The 26,997-nt window shown below is 46.7% G+C and overlaps 1 protein-coding gene across 1 annotated transcript in view; it reads left to right on the top strand.

Moving 5' to 3' along the window:
* The window catches only part of METTL25 (methyltransferase like 25), a 690,484-nt gene that overhangs the window by 310,734 nt on the left and 352,753 nt on the right, over window positions 1-26,997 (top strand). Inside the window, exon 6 of the mRNA XM_078674227.1 lies at window positions 18,708-18,802. Within this exon, the coding sequence (XP_078530353.1) occupies window positions 18,708-18,802 (95 nt within the window). The remainder of the gene's footprint in view (window positions 1-18,707; window positions 18,803-26,997) is intronic.

Below are 26,997 nucleotides of genomic sequence, written 5' to 3'. Positions count from 1 at the left end.
AAAAGTAGCTCTTACAGCGAACCCTGGAATGACATCTGTTGATACATGTCTGATATAGGAGACCACATTGTCCACATACCCCTGCCATGTGTGTGCCTTTTGTCAGTACTCAGGACATGTCTGCTTTGTAACTTATGGCCCATGCTTTTGAGGGCATCCCGACAATAAGATGTGTGCTTATGTTACATTCACAGGAAGAAATATGCAGCATCAGGAGTCATTATTAAACTGAAAAATATCATCAATAAGCATGACACACATTGTAGAGTGTCGATAAAAGACTACCCTATGTGGCTCATTCGAGTGTCGTGCTGTGTCAAGTAAGGTAATGGCCAATAACAGCTAATCCTGCCGAGACTGTAGGAAGATTAGCAACGTAACCGCTGGGTGAAGTAACCGCTGTCACTTAAAGCCGGGACCTAACAAAAGTAATCATGATTGGCCAACACAGTTACATGGGGATCCCAGTGGTGGACCATGCTCCTATGGAAGTAAGGCATCAGTGAGACGTGGTGTGTAAGCGTCTCGTGCCTTGTAAGGAAAACGAGATACAGGTAGGAAGCTACGTGGCCTTAACTGAAGAGGACTCGTTACGGCCACAGAGCGATCAACACAGTTGTGGCGGAGGCAGAATTGGCACGACCTCTAAGCAACTGAATAAGTAGTTAAACAAGGCCCCTAACTCCCCAAATCCATGTGACAGAAAAGTCACTGTGGGAGAGATCTACAGTGCGCTTGTTGAGAGTGGAGAAACAGTGCCCGGCACGTCATCTGAATGGGCCGCCAGTGATGGGGAAGCGTTGGTGAGGGTGCCGGGGAGAGTGGCAGGAATCTGTGAAACATGTTGTCTCACAGTAAAATCCACTCAACCATCAAGAGTTGAAAGGTGATACCAAACAACCCCACTGATATTTATCAAACAGGACCATACAATGGTCTACAACTACCTGAGGAATGTGGCAGGGTCACTCTATGATATGTACTTAGGTAATTGAAGGGATTTATTTGAAGAGTCATGCAAACTGACACCGTGAATAGTAAGTAAGTGGGGCAAAGAGTTTTGGTTTTTAAGGAACTATTTATAGGGTACTGTGGCCAGAGCACCCTGCAAAGACTGCACAAATAGAGCTGGTATTGCAGATGGGAGACGCCATCAATCTACAATGTAAATAGCTCTTTTCAGTGAAGGGGCACCTGGGAAGACTGATCCCAAGACAGCCATTCTTTCCTTGGGGTGGTGATTCACAAAAGACATTGTAGGTCAGAGCGAAAACCAGGTAAACAAATGTGGAAAAAATAATATTAAAAATTATATATCAAACTCAGTGACAGACCCCACTCAATTAGGGCTATCTAATCGAGACTCCCTATCTCTATGCCCATCATTCACATCCTGAAGTGGTAACAAGCTACTTTATCAGTGGTGAGAGGAAATGGTAAAAATGGATAGAGATTGACTAACATCATAGCAAGCATTACAGAGAGATGCAGGAGTCCAGCAAAGTGAAGCATCTGGGCTGGACACTCAGGTGTTACAGAGTGGCCCATGGAATATTGTCATTGAAGCACTGTGTGCTACTTTTAAGTCGTAAAATCCGGTGCTGTTATCTCTGCAAGAGTACTCCGCCAGAGTGCCCATAATAGTCATATATTAGGGTTTGTCTAGGACCACCCACCTGATGTCATCCTCAGTTTGCCCAGATGTAAGATTGTGTCTGCTTAGTTTGGTGTGTGATTTCTTGCCTCTCACCAAATTTCGGTGTTCTTCTATCCTAGTTTTGGCTTTGCTGGTGGCCATGCCTACATACAGCAACTTGCTGCTGCAGGTTATGAGGTAGATGAGCCCCTCAGTGTTGCAATTAGTATGTTTAAATAGTTCCCACAGTGTCTTGGGGCCAAGGTCAATCCAGGTAGTAGGCTGTGTCAGATGACTTACTGAATAGGAGCCACACAGAAAGTGACCCTTCACCGGGGCAGAGACCACAGAGTATCGTGAAGCCCTCTGTGAATGGTGGAACGTGGTCTGGTATGGAACACCAGATCTCCAATGTTCCTACTCCGTTTAAGCGCAAACAGCTGTTTAGGTAGTATTTTATCTCTTGTAATAAGAATGTGCCAATTCTTAATAATAGCCTTGTTGTTTTAGGGTAAGACTGGAGGAGAGCCTCTCTGCTGTTGTTCTTAGCTTGTTTTGCTTCCTTGCGAATGAGGTCCTGTGAATACTATCTCATGGATGGAAATTGTTGTAGCACAATAAGGAATTATGGGCCATGGGTTTATTTTACTGTTCATAGGACACTCCTGCTTCTTTAGGGTATGGCAATAGACCCAAAAATGGAAGGGGCACCTTACTCTACTCTCAGGTGAATTTGAGATTATTACCCCTCATGTGTAGCCATTCCGAGAACCTGTTCAGAGATGTTAAGTCCCCCTCCAAAATCACCAAGATGTCATCTAAATACCTCTTCCACACTTTGAGATTTCTACTATAACAGAATATGATCCAGTGCCGTTATTTTGAACTTGGTTTAGGAAGGGCCTAGCAGTGCTCATATTACGATTATGCATTCTTACTGCCTTCGTTCATACTGAGCACTGCTTTGAGACAGTTGGTCTGTTACATGTTCATTACTTTACTAGGAATTATTGGTTCTTATTCAATTTTCGTCCTCGAGGCTCCGAGGCACTTATGTTATGTCTATGACATATTGATTTGGAACAGGTGTGATCAATCTAAAATACATTTAAGCCTTGAAAATGTTTCAAACGACGAACATGTGTCGGCTGTATTCACCGTTGGACTACACTCCAGATTGCTTCTCTATGAAAATGAAAGTATATGAAACTTCAGAACCCAAAGGTGTCTTGTGTTTGGACCCTAATTAAGGCTTGTACTTTCAAAAGTGACATCTCCTTTGTGAAAAAACATTTGAACCTGTCAGGCAGACAGACCAAGATTTTTTAACTCTGTGGTACTTTCGGACATTTTAGTATCATTTCCTGTAAGGGGTTGTCAACTGGATATATATGCGTGTTCTTGAAGCTCTGCATGTAAAGATTCACCATGCTTGGGGCAAAAGTCCTGCCCATAGAGGTCACGATGAACTGCCAATACAATTGGTCCTGTATTAAGATTTTTTTTTCTTTCATGGCAATCACTGCACATTCATTGACACATGAGATGGAGTCAAATCCTCCAGATGTTCCTTAACTGTGTGTAAAGTATCATCTTGTGGGATGTTTGTATACATGATTCAACATTGTAGGGGACCAGGTAGTGCTTCTGAGGATCAAAGGGAATGTCAGTGAGTATTTGCTTGGTGTCCTGTAGATAGGAGGGCATCTCAGTAGCCAACTGGTCTTAAGAACCAATCAGCAAACTGTGAGAGAGGCTCTAGGAAGGAACCAGTACCGGAGGCAATCAGTCTTCCTGGTGGTGGTCGTCTAGGTTTGTATATTTTTGTTAGAATATAGAAATAGGAGGGCCTCGGGTGGGTGTTTAATAAGTACTCAGCTTCACCTTTGGTGATCCACCAGGCATCCCTCCCTTTGTCCGCCAAGGTACTGATGGTCTTCTGTAATCATGGAGTCGGATCTCTCTGTAATGGTCTTTAGTATTTGAGGTCACTCAGTTGATTGAGGCATTCCCCCTGGTAGGTCTGGTGATCCAAAATCACAGTGGCTCCCCCCTTGTCGTTTGGTTTTATATGATCTCTTTATCAGAACCTAGTAACCTCAGGCAACCCATCTCCTCCCTAAAGAGGTTAGAAAAGGGGTGGTTGGCGAAGGTTTTTTGGTTCTCGAACTCTTTGAGAACAGGCTTCTCAAAGGTTGCTACACCCGGGGGAACCAGGTGCATTGATGGATTGAAGGAGGACTTGTTCCTCAAACGAGTGCTAATTCCGGTATCCAGAACAGTATTCTCAGTTTTGTCAAAGAAAAAGGGCATGCGTATCTTATGAAGAAATTGGGACAGTTCTTTATGTATGGTGAAGTCATCTCCCAGATTAGTGGGGATGAAGCCCAAATCCTTGTTTAGGACGTTTCTGGGGTAGTCATTTCTGCGGCTCACATTTACGATGAAGCTGCCATGTTGCTCGTCAAGGGGGTCAGTTCCTTGGTCCTATCTCTGCGTCATTCGTTGTTCTATCGCGGGATCACAGTGCACCTGGTTCTTCTGTTGAGCCAGATGATTCTACTGTGATGGTCTGTTTCCTCGTCTTCTTCCTCTTCTCCCGCAGACCTTCCCCAAAAAAGGCAGATGACCTTGGCCACCAAGAGGGGGTCGGTAGAAGGGTTGTTCTGAAACCCCCCAGGGTTGAGTGGGCCACCACATTGCCTGTGTAGGAAAGCCCAGAAAAAGCCCCTGTCTCTTGGTCGTTTCATTCTTACCCGAAAGGAGCTATCAGTCATTCCAGTTGAAGTCCTTTGTATTGCTCCATTCCTCTGAATTGGAGGTCTGTTTGTAAGTTCCTTGGCATCACCCTCTAGTACCCCTTCTATTGTTGTTTTTATGCTGTTGTAGCTGGTAGTCATCTGCCAAATAAGAGTAGGCCTTCTCATAAGTAAATCTGCCTATGTCTTTCTTAAGCTTGTTTATCTTATACCTAGAGATTTTCTTTGGTCTTGCTCAAGGTGTTGTTCACCTCCTCCAGTTTCTTTTTGAAAAGGATAATTTGCAATGTACACTTCATCTGATTCTCAAGTTGTTAAATCTCAATCATAAGGAGGTCAACTTTTCTCCCCTTATTGGATACCAGACATTCTTTTCAAATTCACAGACATCGTCCATTAGTAGGTTTGGAGAATCTTGTCAGTCTAACATTTCAAGACATACTACTGGTAATCAAACACTTAAAAGGTAATGGGACAAATGCTTGCAAATAGTCTAACCACTGGCAATCCCTCAGGGTAGCATTCAAAATCATTGGTTTTATTTTATCCACTGTGCCACTCTAGACAGTGGGGCTGATTAATGATTTAGCAGACAGAGTAAAGGCAGATACGGTGGTGGAGGACTTTACTGCCGTTGCTCCATCCACCAAATTTAAAGGGGTCTGCCACGCGGGCGGAAATCTCTATACATTGGCAGGAACCACCGTCATGGTGGTTCCTGTCAGTGTCAGAAAGGTTTTACGTACAGCTCTGTCAAACATGATGTCTGGCCAGCAACATTTTGTAAAGTTTTTATTTTACAAAACAAACTCCGCAAGTGGGATTTTTTTTTTTAACTGATGACCCCCACACCTACTATGGTGTAGGGTTAATGTTTCTCCTTTCACCGTCTTTCATTCACCACTGAGATATATCTAGCAGTGATGTACAAAAAAAAAAAAGAAAGAAAGAAACAATCTGACCATCCACTCTAAATCAGGTAGACAGTTGTATGATGACCATCTTCCAATGACACTTACTCCATCGGTATGCTGAAGGACGTTTTACACTGACAGGGTAAATTTGACTATGTTGGCTTAAAACTTAAATCCGTCCAACTCTGAATCGGGTGGGAAGTCCTTGAGAGGCCCACCTAATGCAAATTAGTACTGACCCTGCTTCTCATGGGAACTGTCCATCCAGAGCCTTGGTCATCTCACGCATTCACCCTTGTTTTTTTTAGTTGATAAATTTGAAATTTACACCTCCGAATCTCACTGACTAAGCTACGCCCCTGCGAGCATTGATTTATGTGTGGGTCCAGGATCTTTGAAGGTATGCATGGTAGAACGATGCTTTAAGAGTTCAGTGTTGGCTTACTTTTCATATGCTTCTGGGCATTTGTAGCTATTGTGCTTGGCAAACTAGAACAGTCATGTGGGATCCGGTTTGGGCAGGTACAGTGTATCTGGCGGCTGCAATTTTTCTCTCTTGCTGTGCACCCCTGGTGTGAAGAAAAAGAAACCAGCATGGCGTTCAGCTACCCCAGAGCCAGTTTCTGGTGCAGGTCGGACCCGACTTATATTGGAACACATGCTGTACGACTACCGGCTCACCGTGAGAAGGTGATATTGTGGTAATTGGTTACTTGCTGCACTGTGCTAGCCTGCTGCTTCCATATCGAATATCTTATCCATACAACTCTAGAATGTAGAGAGTGCTTGGACCCTGTTGCCAAGTGCTCAGTTCAGTTACTGCTGGGTGCCCTGTGGGTGGGACGTTGATGTACCCTGAAGCTGAAATAAAGAAGTTCATCTTGCTGTCAACCAGTCTACTGTACTTCATCACACTGGCGACGTGCGAAGAAGATTGAACCCTGCAAGACCACCTTAATGAAGACTAGAGGAGTCTCCTGTGTGGCCTGACAGCTTTCAGCAAACGTCCTATCACAGCTAAGTTTTCTTGGAACTTCAAAGTACTGTGCGCGCCTCTTTATAGAGATTTACTCCAGGCTATTTTTCTCGCTCCACTGCTTTACTTTACGCTTCTACTTTCCTGCCTGCTGTTGTCTACACACTCGCAAGACCCGTTTCTACAGGTGGATAATTTCCCCAACACTTCTTGAGCACCCTGCTCATCCTGCAGCAACCTGGCGGCCTTCCTATTCGTTTGATCTGGATTTTCCCCAAGCCTACTACCTCTACTACCGAACCGCCCTCGCAAGGCCTGCACTGTTTCCTTCGCACATGAACGGTGCACACCCTTTGTTGGCAGGATTTCCTTGTGTTGTTTGTGACACTCTGACACTTTGTGTTGCGCAATTTCGCCAAAGCTTGAGACTCCTTTATCCCCTGCTTTCTTTCATAACGGCGCATGTCTCATTAAGCATCTTTTGAATGCCCGCAATACCTCCTCGCGCCGAACGCCTCGCCACATGACTGGAACGCCTCCATTCTTCCTCTCTGTGAACCCCAACGTCAATCCCGAGTCTTACACTCGTGACGTCCTACGCTGTTCAAAGCCCTCGTTGCCGAGCAACCTGTCCTGTCTAAAGAGCTTCTTCGTCTCCAGACAACGCGCTGACGCGCACAGCCATTCTTCTTACGCATTCCTGCTTTGCGTTTCTTCGCGCTGATGCGCTCAACAATTTGCATCAGTTTCTCGTAATGCGCTGACGTGCACAGCTCAACGTCTTATTTTCTACAACATCTGCACATCTCCATGCTGATACGCACAGCACTGCAGAGTAAAATCCACGTATCTGCTATTGTTTACCTGTCGTCCTGCGCTGATACGCACAGCTGACCATTCATTTCTTGGAATTTGCGCTGCTTCTTCCATCACCCTAATGAGCACGACTCAATTACTTACTGTACCCTTAAACATTAATTTCTGTGTTACTCCTTACTTACTTTGTGTGCTGTTTACGCCGACGCGCACAGCTTGAATTTCACACAGAATAGAAACTATACACATTTATTTTTTTCTACTTCCAAACTTTACTTGACTTTTATGCTGGTACTTTTGATACTCACTCGCTTACATACAATATTTTTGTTACTCTTGTGTCAACGTTTCACATCACCTTTACTACTTATCTACATCTTCAAGTTTTACGTCCTTATACAAAATGTAACTCCTCCTCCCTTCTTTCTCTCTAACCCTGGTGATCCAACCTTGTGTTGGTCAAAATAGAAAAAGGTCTTCCTTAATTATGCAAGGGTTTGTGGCGTGCTGAGAGAAAATTACTGTTACACTGTCTAGGCTCTGAAGGACAGGATGTTTTCAAACATCTTCCAGATCTTAATCATGGTGAATCAGACAGCCTCAATGAGTTTGAAATCTGTCTTAAAAAACTGGATAAGCACTGCCTCCCAAAGGTTAGCACCATTCTTGAGCACTACCACTTTGGGAAGCGCTTGCAAAAATCCGACGAGTCAGTTGAAGCGTACATCACCGATTTGCGTAAATTGGTTGCCACATGTACATTTGATGGATTCCTTGAAGAGCGCATACGTGATCAGTTCATGCTTGGTTGCAGTGTTGAGAAGATTAAGGACGAACTTTGGCAAAAAGATGACCCAAAGCTTGATGAGGTTGTGGTGTTAGCCAAGAGGATAGAACACTCTTTGGCCTCCGTGGAAATCATTAAAAAAGAGAATGGGGTTTTGGAAGAAAAGGTTCACACTGTTACCAAGAAACCTGAGAGGCCTGTTTGGAAACAACGCGAACCTGTCCATATCTCTTCTAACTTTAAATTCAAGGGAAACACCAGAATGAAACTCTACCATTGTGACATGTTTGGTCACCTCGCCAATGACAAATCGTGCCCTACTCTCACTTCTAAGTGTCACAACATGGGAAAAGTGGGGCACCTAGCCAAAGCTTGTAGAGCCAAAAAGAACTAGCCAGGCAAGCGTGTCAAGGAGGTTTCCCTTGAGAGTGGAAGTGACTCCGATTGCAACTATGATGATCTACATTGTGGTGAGGTTATCAGACCTGATGTTAAAAACAAGTGTAAGGGGCTGTTGATGATGATCTAGTGAATGATTGCAACATTAGGATGCTCTTTGACTCTGGAGTAAAGATCTTTCTCATCCCAAAGAGTTCTTCGACTTGAAGCTGCACGCGAAGGTGAAGGTGTACAAGCCCGATATTAAGCCACTAGCGTATGGTGGTCAGACCATAAAATTGTTCGGCTACTTCATCGGCAACATTGAATATAGAAGATGGCAAACTGCTGGGAAGATTTATGTTTCATGCAGAGGTGACAGCATAATCAGCTGGTTTCACCAGGCTGATCTGGGCGTGTCCTTGGTTCCTGGTGGTGATCCTTGCATTGTTCTCAGAGACATATCCTCTTATTCTTTTCCTTCAAAGTCTATCTCGACTTTGAATAATGCAGATGCTGTTGCTAGTGTGGGTGATTCTAGGTGTGCCTTACGTGCTGAATTTAATGAAGTCTTTAGTGAGAGTTTAGGTTGCCACTCAGGCTATACTCACAAAATCACATTGAAACCTGATACCTTGCCTGTCACGTGTAAGGTGCGCAGTTTGTCCATGAGAGAGTCTATGCGTGTTTGAACTTGATAAGTTAAAGAGAGAAGGTATCATTGTTGAGACTGGGCTAGTGAGTGGTTGGCCCCAGTTGTTCTCGCACGCAAAGCCTCCGGTGAGGTACGCTTATGTGTGGACCTTCACGCCCTCAAACCCGCAGTGGTCGCAGACTGGTACCCTCACTAACATCACGGAAATGTTAGCCCAGTTGAAGGATGCACGTAACTTCTCTACCTTGGATCGTCGGGCTGCCTATCATCAGGTCAAGATTGATGATGAGTCCATGGACTTGACTGCCTTCATAACCCCTTTTGGAATGTACAAGTTCACACGTCTTCCCTTTGGTTTGATATCTGCAGCCTCCGTCTTTCAGAGGGCCATGGAAGACGTGTAGAGCGGTGTGGAGGGAGTCAAGATATACCAAGACGATGTCTTGATCCATGGCTCCTCTCAGGATGAACACAATACAAGATTGATGTGTGTGCATGATCGATTCCAATAGAGAAGTCTGACTATGCGCAAAAACAAATGCAAGTTTACACTTCCTGAAATTGATTATCTGGGTCATCGCTTGACTTGTGATGGAGTCAGGCCCAAAACCGCCTGGTAAGAACCATTGAGGATCTTCTCATTCTGCAATCAAGGGATGAACTGGTAACCTTTTTGGGAATGGCCGAGTACTACAATAAATCTGTCCCACGGTTCGCCTGCTGCACCTATGCTCTTAGGTCTCTCTTAAAGAAAGGTGTGAAGTTTTCCTGGTCGCTCCAGTGCCAGTAGGATTTTGAGGGAGTCAGAAAAGCTCTTTGTGCCGCTCCCTCTTTGCAGAGCTTTGACACTTCTTCGAGCTGCATCCTGATCACTGATGCCAGTTCTAAAGGATTAGGCGCTGTTCTTAAACAGACAAAAGATGGCAGGGAAGAAGCCATCATGTTTCTCTCAAGAGCTCTTGTTGGTCCAGAACTACAATATTTGGTAAATGAAAAAAAAGCGCTGTGCATTTGCTGGGCCATCAAGAAGCTCAAGAAATGTCTATGGGGTACCGCTTTCGTCGTTCATTCAGAGCACAAACCCCTTAAGACTTGTTCTACAAAAGGGCCTTAGATGCTTCCTCTTCTAGAATATGTAAATGGATCATAGCACTTCAGGATTTTGACTTTGTTGTGAAGTACATCCCTGGTGTGGACAACAAAGTTGCAGACTGTCTCTCCCGCTTGGTGCCCAAACAGTGTGATGTTACCACTCTTGACTCTGAAGATACGTGGGAGGTTGAGGACTTCAAAGTCTGCGAGGTTGTTGAAGGTGTTGTGTCTGAGGCAGAGTGGAGTGACTCTATGAAAGGTGACAATGATTTGCTTGAAGTGTGCAGATTGGTTTCTGGTGGGTGGACGGGCATGAAGAGTCTGACTGAAGGCGCACGGAAATTCTGGAATGTACAAATTAAATTTCACTGTGTAGTGACTTACTTTGGAGGGGGACGCGCCTTGTCCCTCCAACATCTCTCAGAGAGAAAATAGTTCATTTGGATCACCAGGGTCACCAAAGCATCTCCAAAATGAAGGAGAGGGTTTGCCTGCACTTCTGGTGGCCTGCCTCGATATTCTTGTAGGCCGTATGGTGAGAGACTGCACAGAATGTAATGTCTTTGATAAAGTTTGCAAAACTAAGGTACAACCAATGATAATACGAGAACCTCCCACACGGCGCTGGCAACATGTAGCCTTGGACCTCTTGGGGCCTGTCTCCTCTAAGGTAGGCCAATCCTATGTTCTAGTTTTAATTGATATGTACTCCAGATGGCCTGAGGTCAAGGTAATGCAGAGTATAGAAACCAGAGATATCACAAAATTCTTAGAGGACGTTTTCTGCAGGGAGGATCTTCCTGAATCTCTCCTGACTGACAATGGGGTACAACTCTTGTCAAGGGAGATGGAGGAGTTCTTGGCTAAGAAAGGAATTGAACACAAGCGTTGTTCTCTCTACCACCCAGAATGCAACGGAATGGTGAAGCTATTCAACCGTGTTCTGAAAAAATCAATCCAACTGGCCAAGGAGCAAGGTCGTGACAGGAGATCTGTGATACTTGAGAGAGTTGTGGCTTATCGCTTGACTCCACCAATGAGAAAGTTCCTTTTGAGTCGTTTAGAGGCTGCACTCCCAACACTTCCATATTACAAACTTGGATGAGAGGGAAAGGTGCTGACTTTGAGATTCGTGAAGATCCCCAATGGCGGGCACTGCAGGATCTCAAGTCAGCTAAAAGAAAGGTCAACTTTGATGCCAAGTAAAGAAAAAACAAGGGAGGTACCCTTGATGCTAAAGTTGCGATTGCTTGCACCTTGGTTAATGTGGGTGATCACATGAGTATACCCTTTCCTCAGAAGTCTGGTGGTGCAAAATTCTCTCCTACTTTTAAAGTGACTAAACTGTTCCTTAATGCTGTAAAACTTGATGATGGGCGCATATGGAACTTAAGTAGGATCGCACCTTTGCATCTCTCTGTGTGCTCCAGTTGTGAGTACCAACTTGTTTCTTCTAAGGTTGTTTCTCCTCTGCGTAGGAGTACTCGCACACGTAAAACTCCAGAGAAATTGCATAGCTATGTTTTGAATTGAATATTTTTTCCTGTTCTTGTTTTTGTGTTGGGGGAAGGTGTGTGGTAACTGGTAGCTTGCTGCTCTGTGCTAGCCTGCTGCTTCCATATAGAATATTGTATCCATACAACTCCAGAATGTAGAGAGTGCTCGGTCCCTGTTCCCAAGTGCTCAGTGTCAGTAACTGCTGGGTGCCCTGTGGGTAGGACGTTACTGTACCCTGAAGCTGAAATAAAGAAGTTCATCTTGCTGTCAACCAGTCTACTGTACTTCTTCACAGATATGTTTGTGGACAGGTAGGAGCAGATCCACGTGCAGGGCCAGGCTGTAATAGGCAGCTTATTTATAGCTGCTCAAGTAATTTTCTTTGGTCTTCTATATCATTGAACTCTTTTCTGTGGCTGAAGCAGAGCCCCATTGATTCTCTCGGGCACATATTGAGGCTGGAAAGGCTAGGCTTCATTGCTGGTGCAGGCCAGGGTTTGTTTAGTAAGTGGTGCAGGTGCTTCAGACCTGGGACTCCTTCCCAGGAGCATCATGATGAGAGGGAGGTGCCAAGTACTCTATCTGATCCAGTGCCTACCGCTACTAACAAAGGATGGTGGGGGTTGTGCCGGGGGAGCGATGGAGAGCGAGCATGGTGAGGAGAGCGAGCATGGGGGACGGGTTAATAATAATAATAATAATTTAAAAAATGTACCTGATACCTCCAGCCACCTCCCGTGTCGCGTCATACCTGCTGACCTCTTCCTGGGTCCCAGCAGTCCCTGGGACAGACTCCCCACCAATCCCTCTGCAGCACAGGGATTGGCCTGAGAGGGCAGGAAAGACACTCCGTTCATGGCATTGAGTCTGTGGGGTTTCCCCAGCCCCAAGTGCGCATGTGTGTTTTGGTAGGCCTGAGACGGCCAGCAAAACACACATGAGCACTTAGGATGTGCACAAGCACTCCTCCTCCTCTCTCCCATGCCCCGCCCCTCCATGCTCACAGTGGCTCAGAGCCGCCAAACGAAAAATAAAATGATGTTTGAGCATCGTTTTATTTCTTTTTGCTAGCTCGGTGCCAGGCAGTAGGGCGATGCTCCTCTGCCATTGTGGAGGAGCCGCACTGAGTCTGACCTCCTTACTTTCCCTCAAATGAATGAGAACATTCCGCTCCAGGTCAGAAGCACTTGAGGTCGTGCAGCGAGGAGGGGAGGTGTGCGGGATAACCACTGCTTGTTCGCCTCCTGTTGAAGGACTGGGCTAGGCAGGAGCACTTCAGGCCTAGCAGACTCTCTTCAGTGGCCCCTTTGCTGCTCCGTGCACAGGTCATAGAGGTGGTATCTTAACTCTTGGGGCACTGTATTCAAATCGACTGCAGGTGGAGAGCAGATGCCCAACGCCTATAGGACTCAAAGGGCTTCAGCCTCCCCCGTTGTGTGTGTCAGCCCGGGCTGTGACAGCTTCCTGGGCACCCACACAGACAGTTTTTGAGTACTTCACAGGTCTTTAACAGACCACTTACTTGTTAATGAGGCTTTGTTGTATTTTTACCCCTTCTTAGAGCCCCTGCAGCTCCACTCTGCCTATTGATGGAAGAATTAGCCCCCCCCCCCGAAATTGCTATTAGCCTCTACCCACCACCCGCCTGAAATTTGGCTCTAGTTGCTCCTATGGTGGAGAGGGCCTGTAGATGGTGCAGCATCTGCTGAAGGTGGCAGTGTTTCACGCAGTGCTTTTTGCCAAGGGAGTGCTGTTGTCCAGACATCTTATCTTTCCCTGAGGCAGCATGACCCCTTCAGACCTTTGGAGAAGTGGACAGTTCTGCTGAAGGTGGACTCCGGAGATCGGGCCGGCTACATGAGAACAGATGCAGGAGCCGTTCGCCGTGGCTCGTTTGACAACTTGCTGTAGTGACACAAGCATCCTAGGTGTCCTAGGGAGAATGGGATGCTGGGTTTGTCAGAGGTGAGGCATCAACAGAAAGCCCGCACACATATTACACGTGGGATCCGCAGTGCAGATACGGGTCTGTCAGTTTCTGCTGGGAGACACCATCTTCTTGGCCTGCTGCTTGAGATGGCGGCTTTTCTTGTCTCAGACGTGCACGGGCCTCGTATGTAGGAGTCAGTAGGCCAAATCGGGTCCTTGACATGTGGTGGGAGGGAGGGTCCCGTCTACCTCGGGGCCAGTGACATGTCCCGATGTGTCACAGGCTTCGCTGAAAAAACAACGGCACAGATGTTCACATGATGAGTAACTGGAATAAAGAAATGCATGCTCAGCTCCTCTTTATTAGCCCAAACACATGACATGTAACACGGGGATGCATAGGTGTGGCCTTTTGTGAAGTAAAGGGTCATGGAGAATGGACCGTACAGTTATGTGTCCCCGGTACTCTTCAACTCTTACCAAAATTAAATTGCCTTACTAGCACAACAAACTAGTCAAGCACAGGCACACCGTTGCATCACAACACATCATTGCAGCATCACTCTTAAAACTATACCAGAAGCACAGGCACAGTTGCAGCATATCACTCTCGCACCAGTACACCATCATGGCACCACACCATCAGATACTCAGACGTGCATCACACATTCACACATCCAGACACAAGGCACTCCCTCATCCCTTCTCTGTCACACACACCACACTGAGTGCGGAAACCCTAAACTGAAGCTGCACGTGCTGTATACGAGGAAGCCTCTCACTGCTGCTACATGACCTGCAACTGTTCTCTGTATGTGAGGGAAGCAAGCATTATCTGGGAATGCAGTTCAAGGTGTGTGTAGATGTGTGTTTGGAAATGTGCATCAATCAATCAATCAAGACATTTATAAAGCGCACTACATACCTGTTAGGGTCTCAAGGCGCGGTGGGGGAGGGTGGAGGGATGCTGCTACTGATCGAAGAGCCAGGTCTTAAGGAGTCTTGTGAAGGCCAGTAGGTCTTAGGTCTGCCGTAGGTTGGTGGGGAGGTTGTTCCAGGTCTTGGCGGCGAGGTGGGAGAAGGATCTGCCGCTGGCGGTCGTTCTTCGGATGCGAGGGACTGTGGCGAGGGCGAGGCTGGCGGAGCGGAGCTGGGGGTGGGGGTGTAGAAGCTGAGTCGCCTGTTGAGGTCTGCTGGCTGGTGTTGTGGAGAGCTTTGTGTGCGTGGAGGAGGAGCTTGAAGATTACCCTCTTGTTGACGAGGAGCCAGTGTAGGTCTCTCAGGTGGGGGGTGATGTGGCTGCGACGGGGGATGTCGAGGATCAGGCGTGCCGAGGCATTCTGGATGCGTTGCAGCCGTCTCAGGAGCTTGGCCGACGTTACTGCATAGAGGGCGTTTCCGTAGTCCAGCCTGCTGGTGACGGGGGCCTGGGCGACTGTTTTTCTTGTATCGGTGAGGATTCACTTGAAGATCCTGCGGAGCATCCGGAGGGTGTTGAAACTGGATAAGGAGACGGCATTGACCTGCTTAGTCATGGAGTGGGAGGCGTCGAGGATGACCCCTAGGTTGCGTGCGTGGTCGGTGGGTGTCGGTGCTGTTCCCAGTGTTGTCGGCCACTAGGAGTCTTCGTAGGCTGAGGGGGTGGGGCCGAGGATGAGGACCTCTGTCTTGTCTGAGTTGAGCTTCAGTCGGCTGTTCTTCATCCATTCTTCGAAGTTCTTCATTTCTTCGTGGAGGTTGGTTTTGGCTGTGTGAGGGTCTTTAGTGAGGGAGATGATCAGCTGGGTGTCGTCGGCGTAGGAGATGATGTTGAGGTTGTGCTGTTGGGCGACGTGGGCGAGGGGTGCCATGTAGATGTTGAACGGCGTTGGGCTGAGGGAAGAGCCCTGGGATACGCCACAGATGATCTCGGTGGCCTTGGAGCGGAAGGGGGGGAGGCGGACGCTCTGAGTCCTGCCGGAGAGGAACTATGTGGTCCAGTCCAGGGCCTTCTCTTGAATTCCGGCGCCATGTAGGCGTGTTTGTAGTGTGTTGTGGCAGACCGTGTCGAAGGTGGCTGACAGGTCCAGGAGGATGAGGGCTGCTGTTTCTCCGTTGTCAAGCAGGGTCCTGATGTCATCCATGGCGGCGATGAGGGCAGTTTCGGTGCTGTGGTTGCTGTGGAAACCGGACTGGGATGGGTCCAGGATGTTGTTCTCCTCGAGGTAGCTAGTCAGTTGTTTGCTGACGATTTTCTCGGTGACCTTCGCCGGGAACGGAAGCAGGAGATGGGTCGGACGTTCTTGAGGTCCTTGGAGTCCGCCTTGGGTTTCTTGAGTAAGGCGTTGATCTCGGTGGGCTTCCAGCTCTCTGGGAAGGTTGCTGTCTCGAAGGAGTTGTTGATTATTCTCCAGAGATGGGGTGCGATGGCTGTGCTGGCTTTGTTGAAGATGTGGTGAGGCCATGGGTCTAATGGTGATCCACAGTGAATGGTGTTCATGATCTTGCTGGTGTCCTCGTCGTTGACGCTGGTCCAGGATAGCAGGCGATCGGTGTGGGTGGTGATCGTGTGGGTGGTGGTTGTTGGGGTGGTCGTGGCGCTGAAGCTGTCGTAGATGTCGGCGATCTTGTGGTGGAAGAAGGTGGCCAGTGAGTCGCACAGGTCTTGCAAAGGCGGGATGTTGTTGGTGTTGGAGCTGGAGCTGGGGTTGGAGAGTTCCTTCACGATGTTGAAGAGCTCCTTGCTGTTGTGTGCGTTGCTATCTAGGTGGTCCTTGCATGAGGCCCTCTTGGCAGCTCTGATGAGTTGAAGGTGTCTGCGGGTGGCGTTCTTGTGGGCTGTGTAGCTGTCCGGTGATCGTTCGCGGAGCCAGTTCTTCTCCAATTTCCGGCATGTTCGTTTGGAGGCCTGGAGGTCTTCGGTGAACCAGGTGGCTTTCTTGCTGGTGTGGCTGTTAGAGGGTGACTTGAGCGGGCGAGGGTGTTGGTGCAGTTGTTGATCCATTGTCTGAGGTTACAGGCGGCGGTGTCGGGATCGGTGGTGACGGCGGACGGGTTCTGGGTGAGGGTGGCCGTTAGCTGGTCTTTGGTGACTTTGCTCCAGCAGCGTCAAGGCCTTTGTTGAGTGCTGTGGTGCGTGGCGGGCTTCCTGAAGGTGAAGTGGATGCAGTGGTGGTCTGTCCAGTGGGGTTCGGTGGTGTGGTTGAAGGAGACGTGGGGGCTTGTGGTGAAGATGGGGTCGAGCGTGTGGCCGTCAGCGTGGGCGGGTGTTGTCACGGGCTATCTGAGTCCGAGGTTGTTGATCAGGGTGGTGAAGTTGGCGTCGTTGTTGTTCTCGAGGTGGAAGTTCAGGTCCCTGAGGAGGATGTAGTCTGTGGAGGCAAGGGCGTTCGTGCTGATGAAGTTGGCGATGGAGTCCCTGAACTGCGGTCAATGTCCGGGGGGTCTGTAGATGAGGGTTCCTCTGAGGGTGGTGTTGGGGTCGGTGTGGATCTGGAAGTGCATGTGTTCGGCGGTGCTGAGGGTGTCGTCAGTGCTGGTTGAGAATCTGAGAGTGTTCCTGTGGATGATGGCGATTCCTACTCTGTTGGTACGGTCTCTGCGGGTGATCTTGTGGCCTTCCAGGATGGCTATGGCGATGTCGGATGCTGAGGCGGGGTTCAACCAGGTCTCTGTCAGCAAGGCGACATCCGGGGTGGTGGAGTCGAGAAGGTCCCAAAGTTTGACAGCATGTTTGTGGGCGGAGCGGGTGTTGAGGAGGATGCAGTTGAGGTAGTTGGGTATCTTGGTTGGTGGTTTGGCTGGCCGGATGCTGGTGAAGCTGCAGCTCCGGCAGGAGAAGGGTCCTTGGGTGTGCTTCGGGGTGTCCCGGTAGCAGGTTTGTTCTCGGCCGGTGTCAAGTGCGAGGAGGGTGCTGGCATCGTAGCTCAGTCAGGTGTCGTTGCGACAGCGGGGACCAGGGGTTCTGGTGCTGGGCGCGGTCCAGGTGCGGACGGGCGGAGACGGGTTTGCCTGAGGCGCGCCGCTGCGCGGCCGCGCAGCGGCTGCCAAAAAAAGGGGAGGTGGGAGGGAGAAGCAGCTAGGAGGGGGGAACTGACAAATGGGAGCGGGGGGGCAGTTGGTTTGCTTTCTCGATATCTGTTTTGATATCAAACACTTCTTTGAGTAGTTTGCTGCAGGAGCAATGGTATTTAAGTCTCTGAAGAGGAGGAAGCAGTAGATTTGGTGTCATGATTTCCTTTAATAATCTGGACACTCATGGGCAGTGCATTTGTAAATATCCTCTCCTGTCACTACTAGCTGTACACAAGCCACAGTTGCGTTAAACTGAGTGACATTAAGTTTCTCATTTATGACAAAAACCTCATTTGGTGCTCTTGACTAACATGGACCGTTGTGATAATGACAAACTAGAGGACTAGTCAGTGGGACTTAACCTTGAATTCTGTGAATATTGTCTCTTTCCCGTTATTTACCCTGTTATAAAATTTTAATCCCAGATCCTCATTTACATCTTTCCCTAGTGGATGGGTGGGGTAAAGAGAAATTAAAGAAAACTGAGAATAAAGTAAGGCATGCTGTCAGCAGGCCTGTAAATTGCACCTTCAGTATTTGGCTGTCTAGCAACTCCCCCGAAGTTAGTTTTTCTCAAATTGCAGTTCCAGTTCAGTAAATAAAATTTTGAGTGAAGTTATCACATTAAGTAACACCGAACATGAAGCCAAATTGATTTGCTGTTTGGAACAAGAGTATCTTCAGGAGAGTGTTGTACGAACAGCGACACGGCTGGTTCCTTCTGGAAAACACGCACAAGAGATAAAAACCAGATCAAGGGACTTGGAGCTTAGCTATAAAATATAAATGCGCACATTATTCCAAGCGAGGCTGCCAAGAATCAGCACTTTTATGACTAAAAGAAAACACACAGGTAACACGAGTATATCCGGCTACCAGTTACGCTGGCCAAAATAGTACATTTAGAATTGCAAGTCTGTTGTTTTTTCCTATATTTGGTTACGCGATCTGCATTAAGAAACTGCGGTTTTTGTTTAACAAAAAAACCTTCATTGATTGACTCCAAAGGAATTGGATGTAAAATATTTAGGCCTCTCGTTTAGAGCTTAAGCTTACTTTGTGTAAACGTGTGCATGTGTGTTTAGTTTTGCACAACATTATTCTGCAATGTATCTTGTATAACTTAATATACATACTGTTATCCTCTCTACAGGGGAATTATGTAAAAGAAACAACATATTTATAGTAGGTAGCTTATATACTTTTCCTTTGCAGAAAACACCCTAGAACAGTGGGGGTTCCCCATGTGCCAAGATTTGAAAGAAGAAGGCTGGTGTTGTGGACGAAATGCTAGGATGTCAGCTTGCTTGGTACAGTATGATACTTTCTTTTAATATGTGGCATGGATGATTTTGCTGGATATGCTTAAGTTTAATATTTGTGTTTCATAGTTATCAGAAATCATGAAATCAGTCTCAAGATATATATAGATATATAATATATAGATATAGATATAGATAGATATATATTACCAACTGGTGGTCGCCAGTAGGTAGTTATAGTTAGGACCTTGTTTCTATTCAAAAAGCATTTTTCCTTTTCCCAATAACTTTGGCACCGGTTGACGAATCTTCGCAAAATCTTAAAAACTTGTAGGGCGCTCCGGTCAGCTTCTAACTAGAAAGTTTCGGGGAGATTCGGAAAGTGGGGGCTGAATAAAAAGGGGGGTCCCAAAACGTGTTTTCTCCATGTTAATTACCTTAGGAAACTTTAGACACGGCTACAGCCCGAACTGCTGAGCGGAATTACACCAATTTGGCAAAAAGGTAGCCCTTGGTTCAGAAAGAGACCTTGTTTTAAATGGTGTAAATCCGTTCAGTAGTTCCTGAGAAAATCAAAAAATAGAGGCTGGAAAATCAATTTCCCATATGAACCTTTAGACACGGTTACAGCTTGAACTGCTGAACGGAATTACACCATATTTGGCAAAAAGGTAGCCCTTGGTTCAGAAAGAGACCTTTTTTTTAAATGGTGTTAATCCGTTCAGTAGTTGCTGAGAAAATAAAAAAAATAAAGTTTCGATATTTAGAGGTGCACCCTCCCGACCACGAGCTTTATTCTAATTGGCTGTCAACACTCCAAACCAGGAAGTGTTGGCAACAGAAAAAGAAACACAAAAAACAAGAAAAGGGGGCAGGGTAGAAATATCCTGACCCCATTGGCCTGCTCAGTGGGTCCCACAAGCCCCCTCCCGTCCCAAAAAAGCATTTTTTTAAAATAAAATTTGCCGAATTCGTGCTGGGTGCACAAATCCGACCGAGGAAAAAAAAAAAAAAAGTGCGGGCTCCCGCGCCTCATTTAATTAAGCCCCTGGGTGGGCCATGTCCCGGGGGCATGCTGAAATAAAATTTTCGGAGGACCAAGGGGACCACCGCAGCCCCAGGGACCGCCACCCCCCGGGACTTTGATAAAATATTTGCGGGGGCACACGTCCCCCCCGCAGCCCCGGGACCACCACCCCCCCCGGGGCTTCTTTAAATATATCCATGTGTGGGGGGGCTTGAGCCCCCCACACGCCCCAGGGATCGCCACCTCCCCGGGGCACTATAATGAAAATTTGGGGGTCTGTTACGGACCCCCAAGCCCCGGGGACCACCACCTCCCTGGGGCTGTGCATTGGTTGGGAGGGGGGCCGGCCCTGCCATAGCAAACACTGGTTTGGATTTTGGAAGAGAGAGCAGGAACCTGTTCTTTCTTCCAAAATCCAAACCATATTGCTTTTCCACACGGGGAGCTGCATGTTAGCAGCTCCCCATGTGAAAAAGCAATACCGGCTCCCACAGGAGGCGGGGAGCCGGCAGGGACCGTGAGGGCATTGGGACTCCCCCCACGGTCCCCAACGAAGTGGCCAGGCCCCGGGATGAGGTCCCCGGGGCCAGAAGTGGCCAGGGTGGGGTGCCACGCGGCCCCCTCCCCCATAATAAAATGGGGTCCCCGGGGCTATTAATGGCCTCAGGAGGGGGGCCACTCAGCCCCCCTTAAAAAAACAAATACAAAACAATACTGGCCATGCCCTGGGACCGAACATGGCCTCAAGAGGGGGGCCACGCGGCCCCCTTCCATAAAAAAAAAAAAAATAGGAGTTAGGCCCTGGCGGATAGGGTCCCCAGGGCCCATAAAATAGGAAAGTAAGGGAAACAAAAGAAAAAAGACGCGATCGGGCCGGAGGCCCCGCCCCCTTCCAGCAACACTCTGCAAACGTGCCCTGTGGCGCGTTTTAAGTTGGGGAATTAATTCCCCTTCAATACTGGGGTACCTGGGGGCCTACTAGCTCACCAGGTACCTCCAGTAAGTGCCACTGTGCTGTATTGCAGAGAGGTGGGCCAGGCCATGCCTCTTTTTACACCTCTCTGCAACGCAGCTCTGTGGCGCTTAATGGAGGTACCTGGTTGGCTAGTTGGACACCAGGGACCCTCAGGATTCAAGGGGACTTAATCCCCCAACTTACAACGCGCAAGTGGGCGAGTTTGCAGAGTGGTAGAGAAAGGGGGGATGGCCTTTGTCTACCTCTTACCAATCCCACTGCGTGGGGCTTACTGGAGGTAAAAGGTAGGCTAGTTGGCCCCTAAAGGACTCCCAGCAGTGAAGGGGACTACAATGCCCATCCAAGGGCGTGCCAGGGAGCGCGTTTGTAGAGTGGTGGGCAAAGTGGGTGTTGCCTGGTACGAGTACTTACCAGTGCTGCTGTGTGGGACTGACTGGAGGTAATAGTTTGTGAAGTTGGCCCCCAAGGATCTCCTTGGAGGCCTACTACCCCTCTTGTTACCTCCAGTAAGTCCCACACAGTGGGATTGCTAAGACGTCTTCGGAGGCCCTGGCCCCCTTTCTCTAACACTCTGCGAACGTACCTTGTGGCAGACTACGGGATGGGATGAAGTTCAATTTAGTGGTGAAGGAGTACCTCCTGTAAATCCTACGCAGCGGAATTCCTTAGCATTGGTTGGACGCCCAGCACCCTTTCTCCACCACTCTGCAAAGGTGACTACTAGTAGCATATTTCTGCACCTCTGACTTAAAGGTAGTTTTAATCCCCCTGCCCTATTATGTACTAGGGCCTTACAGAGGAGGTCATGCTAATCACACGGGTACCCCAACGCATAGTGTTCCCTAGTGTATGCAGGTGTTTTCACTGTATTCTAAGTATCTTTTAGACTAGCACTGGCTCTAGGCCTGGTTAATCAGAGTCAATTACCACCAGTACCCATATGAAAAAGTTGTGGGCACAGGATGATTTTGCAACTAGGCCTCTTTCTGCTCCTCTGATGGTTCTTTCTGCACATGTCTTGCTTCTTCCTGCACTTTTCTTCGTCTTTGTGGATGTCTGTTGCTTCTTTCTGCATTTCTTTTGCTTCTTTATGTGTGTTTTTTCTTCTTTCTTCACATGTCCTACCTCTGTAGGCATAGTTAGAAACTAGCATTTAAAAAAAACTTTGAAATTCACTTAAAAAACCATAGGTTTCAGGCACGTTATAGTTAGAAATTAGCATTTAAAAAAACTTTGAAATGCACTGAAAAAACCATAGGTTTCAGGCATGCTATAGTTAGAAATTAGCATTTAAAATACCTTGGAAAATCACTGAAAAAACCATAGGTTTTAGGGAAAGTTATAGTTAGTTGGAAATTTCACTCGTACAAAATCATAGAAATTCCCTCTTTATAGTTAGTTCAGCTAACTATAACTCGCGCCCCCGCAATGCACTGCTGATGATGTCACATCTTACATCACTCATGACATGGTCAGTGACATCACTGATGACATCACTGATGACATCTCAAATGACATCACTGATGACATCATCCATGTGATAGGTTGATGCATCTTCTCCCACCCTAATATAACTTTTGATATACCACTCTAAATTACAGACTGCCATTCTCAAAACCGTAGACACTCCAACACCAATAACTACGTACCTCCTCATTGTTTCTTAGGTTTACACACACACATCCACTCACTCACCCCTACAGTCACTCTTACTTATGGTCACTCAGTACAGGACTATCATATGCACTCATATACCTATATAGACACTCACACACCGCCACTCATCCATAGAGGTACTCACACACCTAGTCAGTCATGCAAATAATTAATCACAGTGCCATTTACTCACCAATACAGTTATGCACACACCAGCTCAGTTCCTCATACAAATACTAGCACATTCTTATGCTCTTATACAATCACCGATACATGCACACACTCATCCATACAGCCACTCTCACAATCACACACTCTCACTTATAGCCATTTATATACTCCAACATACATATATACTGCCTTTCACATATGTAGTTACTCACACATGTACCACTGAGATGTACATTCACCCATTAACACCCCCATACAGACACTCACCCACCCATACAGTCCATCACAGATGAACTCTTGAAACCAAGCACCCAGTGAATCACCCACTCACACATCTATGCACAGTCACACACACCCCACGCACAAAAACACTCAGGCACCCATACAGATACTCAGACAACCAATCAATAACCCATATAGACACTCATGTAGCTATTCGCAAACCCATGCAGCTGCTTACACACCAACAGACAGACGGATACAGACATTCACACAGTTTACTCAATAACCCATGCATTCAGTAAGATACGTTTAATCACTCACTTATGGAGTCAGTCACGCACCTACTAAATGGTGCACATTGTCTCTGCTGTATTGGCAGCCAGTGGGCCACTTAGAATGCTCTAGAACCACGCCCTGACATTTGGGACAGAGGGCATTTTGAGCTCCAGAGAAATGCCAGTTGGCCTGGGGTCAGCTTTATGGTGTTGATGGGCAACAAGGCCCGAAGGTGATGTATGCACCTAGGGAGTGTCACTAAGGTGCTCTCCTAATTGTGAGAGATTGCATAATGTTTTTATGCTTATGATTTATGCATGTGTGTTTTATGCCTAATGTGATGCAGCCATAATGTGTTTATGTTGCTAATGCTAATGCTGAGAACAGTATTACGCCACTAGTTACAGGTAGAGATTTATTTTTACTACTTCTGCTTGAGATGGTTCTGACAGTGGCCCGATTGACCCTGTCATGTATATAATCCCCTGTAAATTAGGACCTGGTGCCGGTTGGCGCAGTGTATATGTGTGATTATGATTCTAAAGTGTTTTGGATAATACAAAGGCTATTTTTTATATAACCTTGTGTGGCGTCTCTTTTGTAGTGTGCTTAGTGTGTTGCTACTGTGTGTGTGTTACCCAAACGCTTTACACATTGCCTCTGGGATAAGCCTGACTGCTCGTGCCAAGCTACCAAAGGGGTGAGCAGGGGTTATCTTCAGCATGACTAGAGTGGTGGTTTCTGCCTGGCTTAGGTGCATGCCCTAGCCAACCAGAAATCCCATTTCTAAAAAGCACTTATTGTGCCATCCTCTTAAGTAGCCCTTTCAAATATGCCTCAGACTTGCCATTGTAGCCAGTGTGCAGTTTTAAACTGCCAATTCGACCTGGTAAAGTAAATCTTTTACCAAGCCTAAACTTTCCTTTTAAGTACATATAAGTCAGATTTTTAAGGTAGTCCCTAAACAACTCATAGAGTAGTGTGCAGTGTATTTAAAACGCTGGGCATGTACTTTCATTTTTACATGTCCTGGTAGTGAAAAACTTCCAGATTCGTTTTTCACTACTGTGAGGCCTACAACTCTCATAGGATAGCGTTGGGTTACCTTATTACATTTAATATGTGTTAACTTTTGATTGGCAACAGGTAGAAAAGTCATGTTTGGTCTCAAAAGAATTGTAATTTAAAATCCTATTTAATGATGAGGTTGGATTTTAAGTAAACATTTTGAAAATGCCACTTTTAGAAAGTTCAAAAAGAACAATTGATTGACAGAATATTGATCAAACATGCCTGGCTCATGAGGGGTTATGCCCCGAAACCGTTCACAGGATGCTTGTTTCCAGTCCAGGGAGGACCTGGCTTGGCAGTTCGGGCTGGACTGTTCCCATGAGGAGCAAGGTCAAGACTGATTTGCACAGGGCTGGGTCCAAACTGGGGTGGCTTAGTGAGCAAAAGAATAATAGATTATTCCCAGATCTTTGTGGCTGGGGGTGAATGTTTGCATTGTTCAGCATTCCGTCCATCATTTGTTTCTTTTGCTTTTGTTGCCCTAAGTGTAAAGGATATGCCCAGATGGGGATCCTGTGCTCACTGCACCACTGGATTTAAGCTAGGCTGGCTGATGAGGGGTGATACCCTGAAACCCGTACCAGGATGCTTGTTTCCTTGCCAGGGAGGACCTGCCTTGGCAGTTCAGACTGGACTGTTCCAATGAGGTGAAGGGTAAAGACTGATTTGCATATGGCTGTGTCCAAACTGGTGAGCAAAAGAATGATGGATTACACCCAAATATTCGTGACTCGGGATGAATGTTTGCATTGTTCAGCATTCTGTCCATCATTTGTTCCTTTTACTTTTAGAAAGTTGGCATTTTCTTGTACTAACCATTTGGTTCCTGTAGCCTGTAACCTGGGTCACATGCCAGTGAATAGAGTGGGAGTTGGTCTTTGTCTATTCCTCTCAGACATTGAGACAAAGGGGGACTAGGTGTTGGCAGGATGGGCCATCCTGTCTGTATGGGCGGAGCGAAGCTGTTCCCTACCCCTCTACATTTCAAAGGGGCTGATGCAGCACACTCACAAATAACTTGACACCACACAATTGTCTCCATAGACCTCTTGTGGCCTGGGCAGAGGAGGAAGGAAAATTCATGAACCAGATGTGGGGGAAGACTAGAACTTTTTCCCCCTTTAAAGGCTGGCACCAAGTATAAATAATGGACCCTGAGACCAACTCTTCAGTACATTCCTGGACCTGTGGAGGACACTTTGAAGGCCTGCCTCCTTGTACTTCAGAGGACTGCCCTGTTTGAGGCCTGCCTTGTACCCTCAGAGGACTGTTCTACTGCTTGAGGTCTGCCTTGTTGCTTGAATCTAGGGCTACCAGAGTGTCTCCTAAGGCCAGTTGGCTGGCTTTTTTATCTGAACTACAGAGACATAAAAAGCTCCAACAACTTGAACCCTCCACCTGGACCATGCCTGAAGTGAGCCCTACCTTCTAAGTGGTGCGGACCCAGTCCTGGACCCTTGAAAGGTGCCCAAACAGCCAAAACTGTGACTCCTGAAATATTCCATCACAAAGTGGCCTGAGAACTGCCAGAAAATAGGGACCTCACTGCTCAACAATCTGACCAAGGTGCATTGCTGGTTGACCTGACTTTGTGGTAGCTCCTGCTATGTTTTTCTACGCTGCAGCAAATCCTGTTTAGCAGCTCCTATTTGAAAGGTATCCGGTCTTGTGGATCCCTCGTCAGCTATAGGTTGCAGCTTTGTCCCACTGACGATTATTGATTTCATATTGAAAATGTAGAAATCGTAACTGTGACTACATCCAGTGGTTCCCCAATGATGACGCTGCCTCCTCCTCGGACACCGCCGGCTGATTTACACTGCTGAACTATCCTTCTCAGACATTTTTTCACAAAATTTCTCTTCAGGCTGAAGATGAACCAAGACTAGGCTCAATCCACTTTGTTTATCCGAGCCGTGCTTCATCTTGGTCAGCCATAACTTTTGACTTTGCCCCAGTTCTCACACAACTAGATGTCTGCTGTTGAGGCATTGTGTTTCACCAAAAATCAAAACAAAATCCATAACTTCAGTTATACTGATTGGATTTAATTTGTTTTGGTTTAATCTTATTTATTAAAATGGTCTCTATTTTTCTAAATTGCTGTGGGACTTTTCTTTTGTTGTATTGTCACTATTTGAGTGCTGCAAAAATACTTTACACATTGCCTCTAAATTAAGGCTGAATGCTTTTATGCCAAACTACCAGAAGCTTAACACCAGGTTAATATAGTGTCTGTTGCTGTTCACCCTTCACCCCCCTTAATCAAAAACCCTATTTCCTACATTATGTATCTCCTTTCTAATTGCATCTGTCTCATCAAGGGTGAGAACGTAAGCATTGTAATTGGTGTCCTCCCTTGTTCAGCAATATTCCTATATTTAAAGAAAAAAAAGAACACCATTGAAATTATTAAGGAGGACACCTCCAACCAACTCTATACACCCACTCTGGTTAGGTAGGAACACAGTTCTGAGAGAATCTCTGCTCAGTCGCTCGTAGCTACGGCACAAGCAGCAGGAATCCTTAGAAATGTGTTTGCTAAGTTGAAGCAGTACCAACAATTTAAAAGTAAAGTACACAGCACAATAAAGTTCTCAAACCTATTTAGAAAAATAGTGAAAATGTTAATTAGCAAAAAGATACTAAGATCATAAGAATAAAAGTTTCAAGGCAAAAAGCTCAGATAAAAAGTTGAGCACCATGTAAAAACAACAGTTGTAGTGGACCCTGTCCTATGTGTAATTTCAGGCCAACCAAGAGTGAACGGAGGTCATGTGCACCAAGAGAGTTGTTCCGGTCAAGGTTTTACCTTCAGATGTAGTCACCATCAGCTGGAAAACA

Source organism: Lissotriton helveticus, chromosome 1_1 (genome assembly GCF_964261635.1).
Source record: "Lissotriton helveticus chromosome 1_1, aLisHel1.1, whole genome shotgun sequence".
NCBI classification, from domain to species: Eukaryota; Metazoa; Chordata; class Amphibia; order Caudata; family Salamandridae; genus Lissotriton; species Lissotriton helveticus.
The sequence above is the reverse complement of the archived record's forward strand: the minus strand, read 5'-3'. Positions and strand labels throughout refer to the sequence as shown.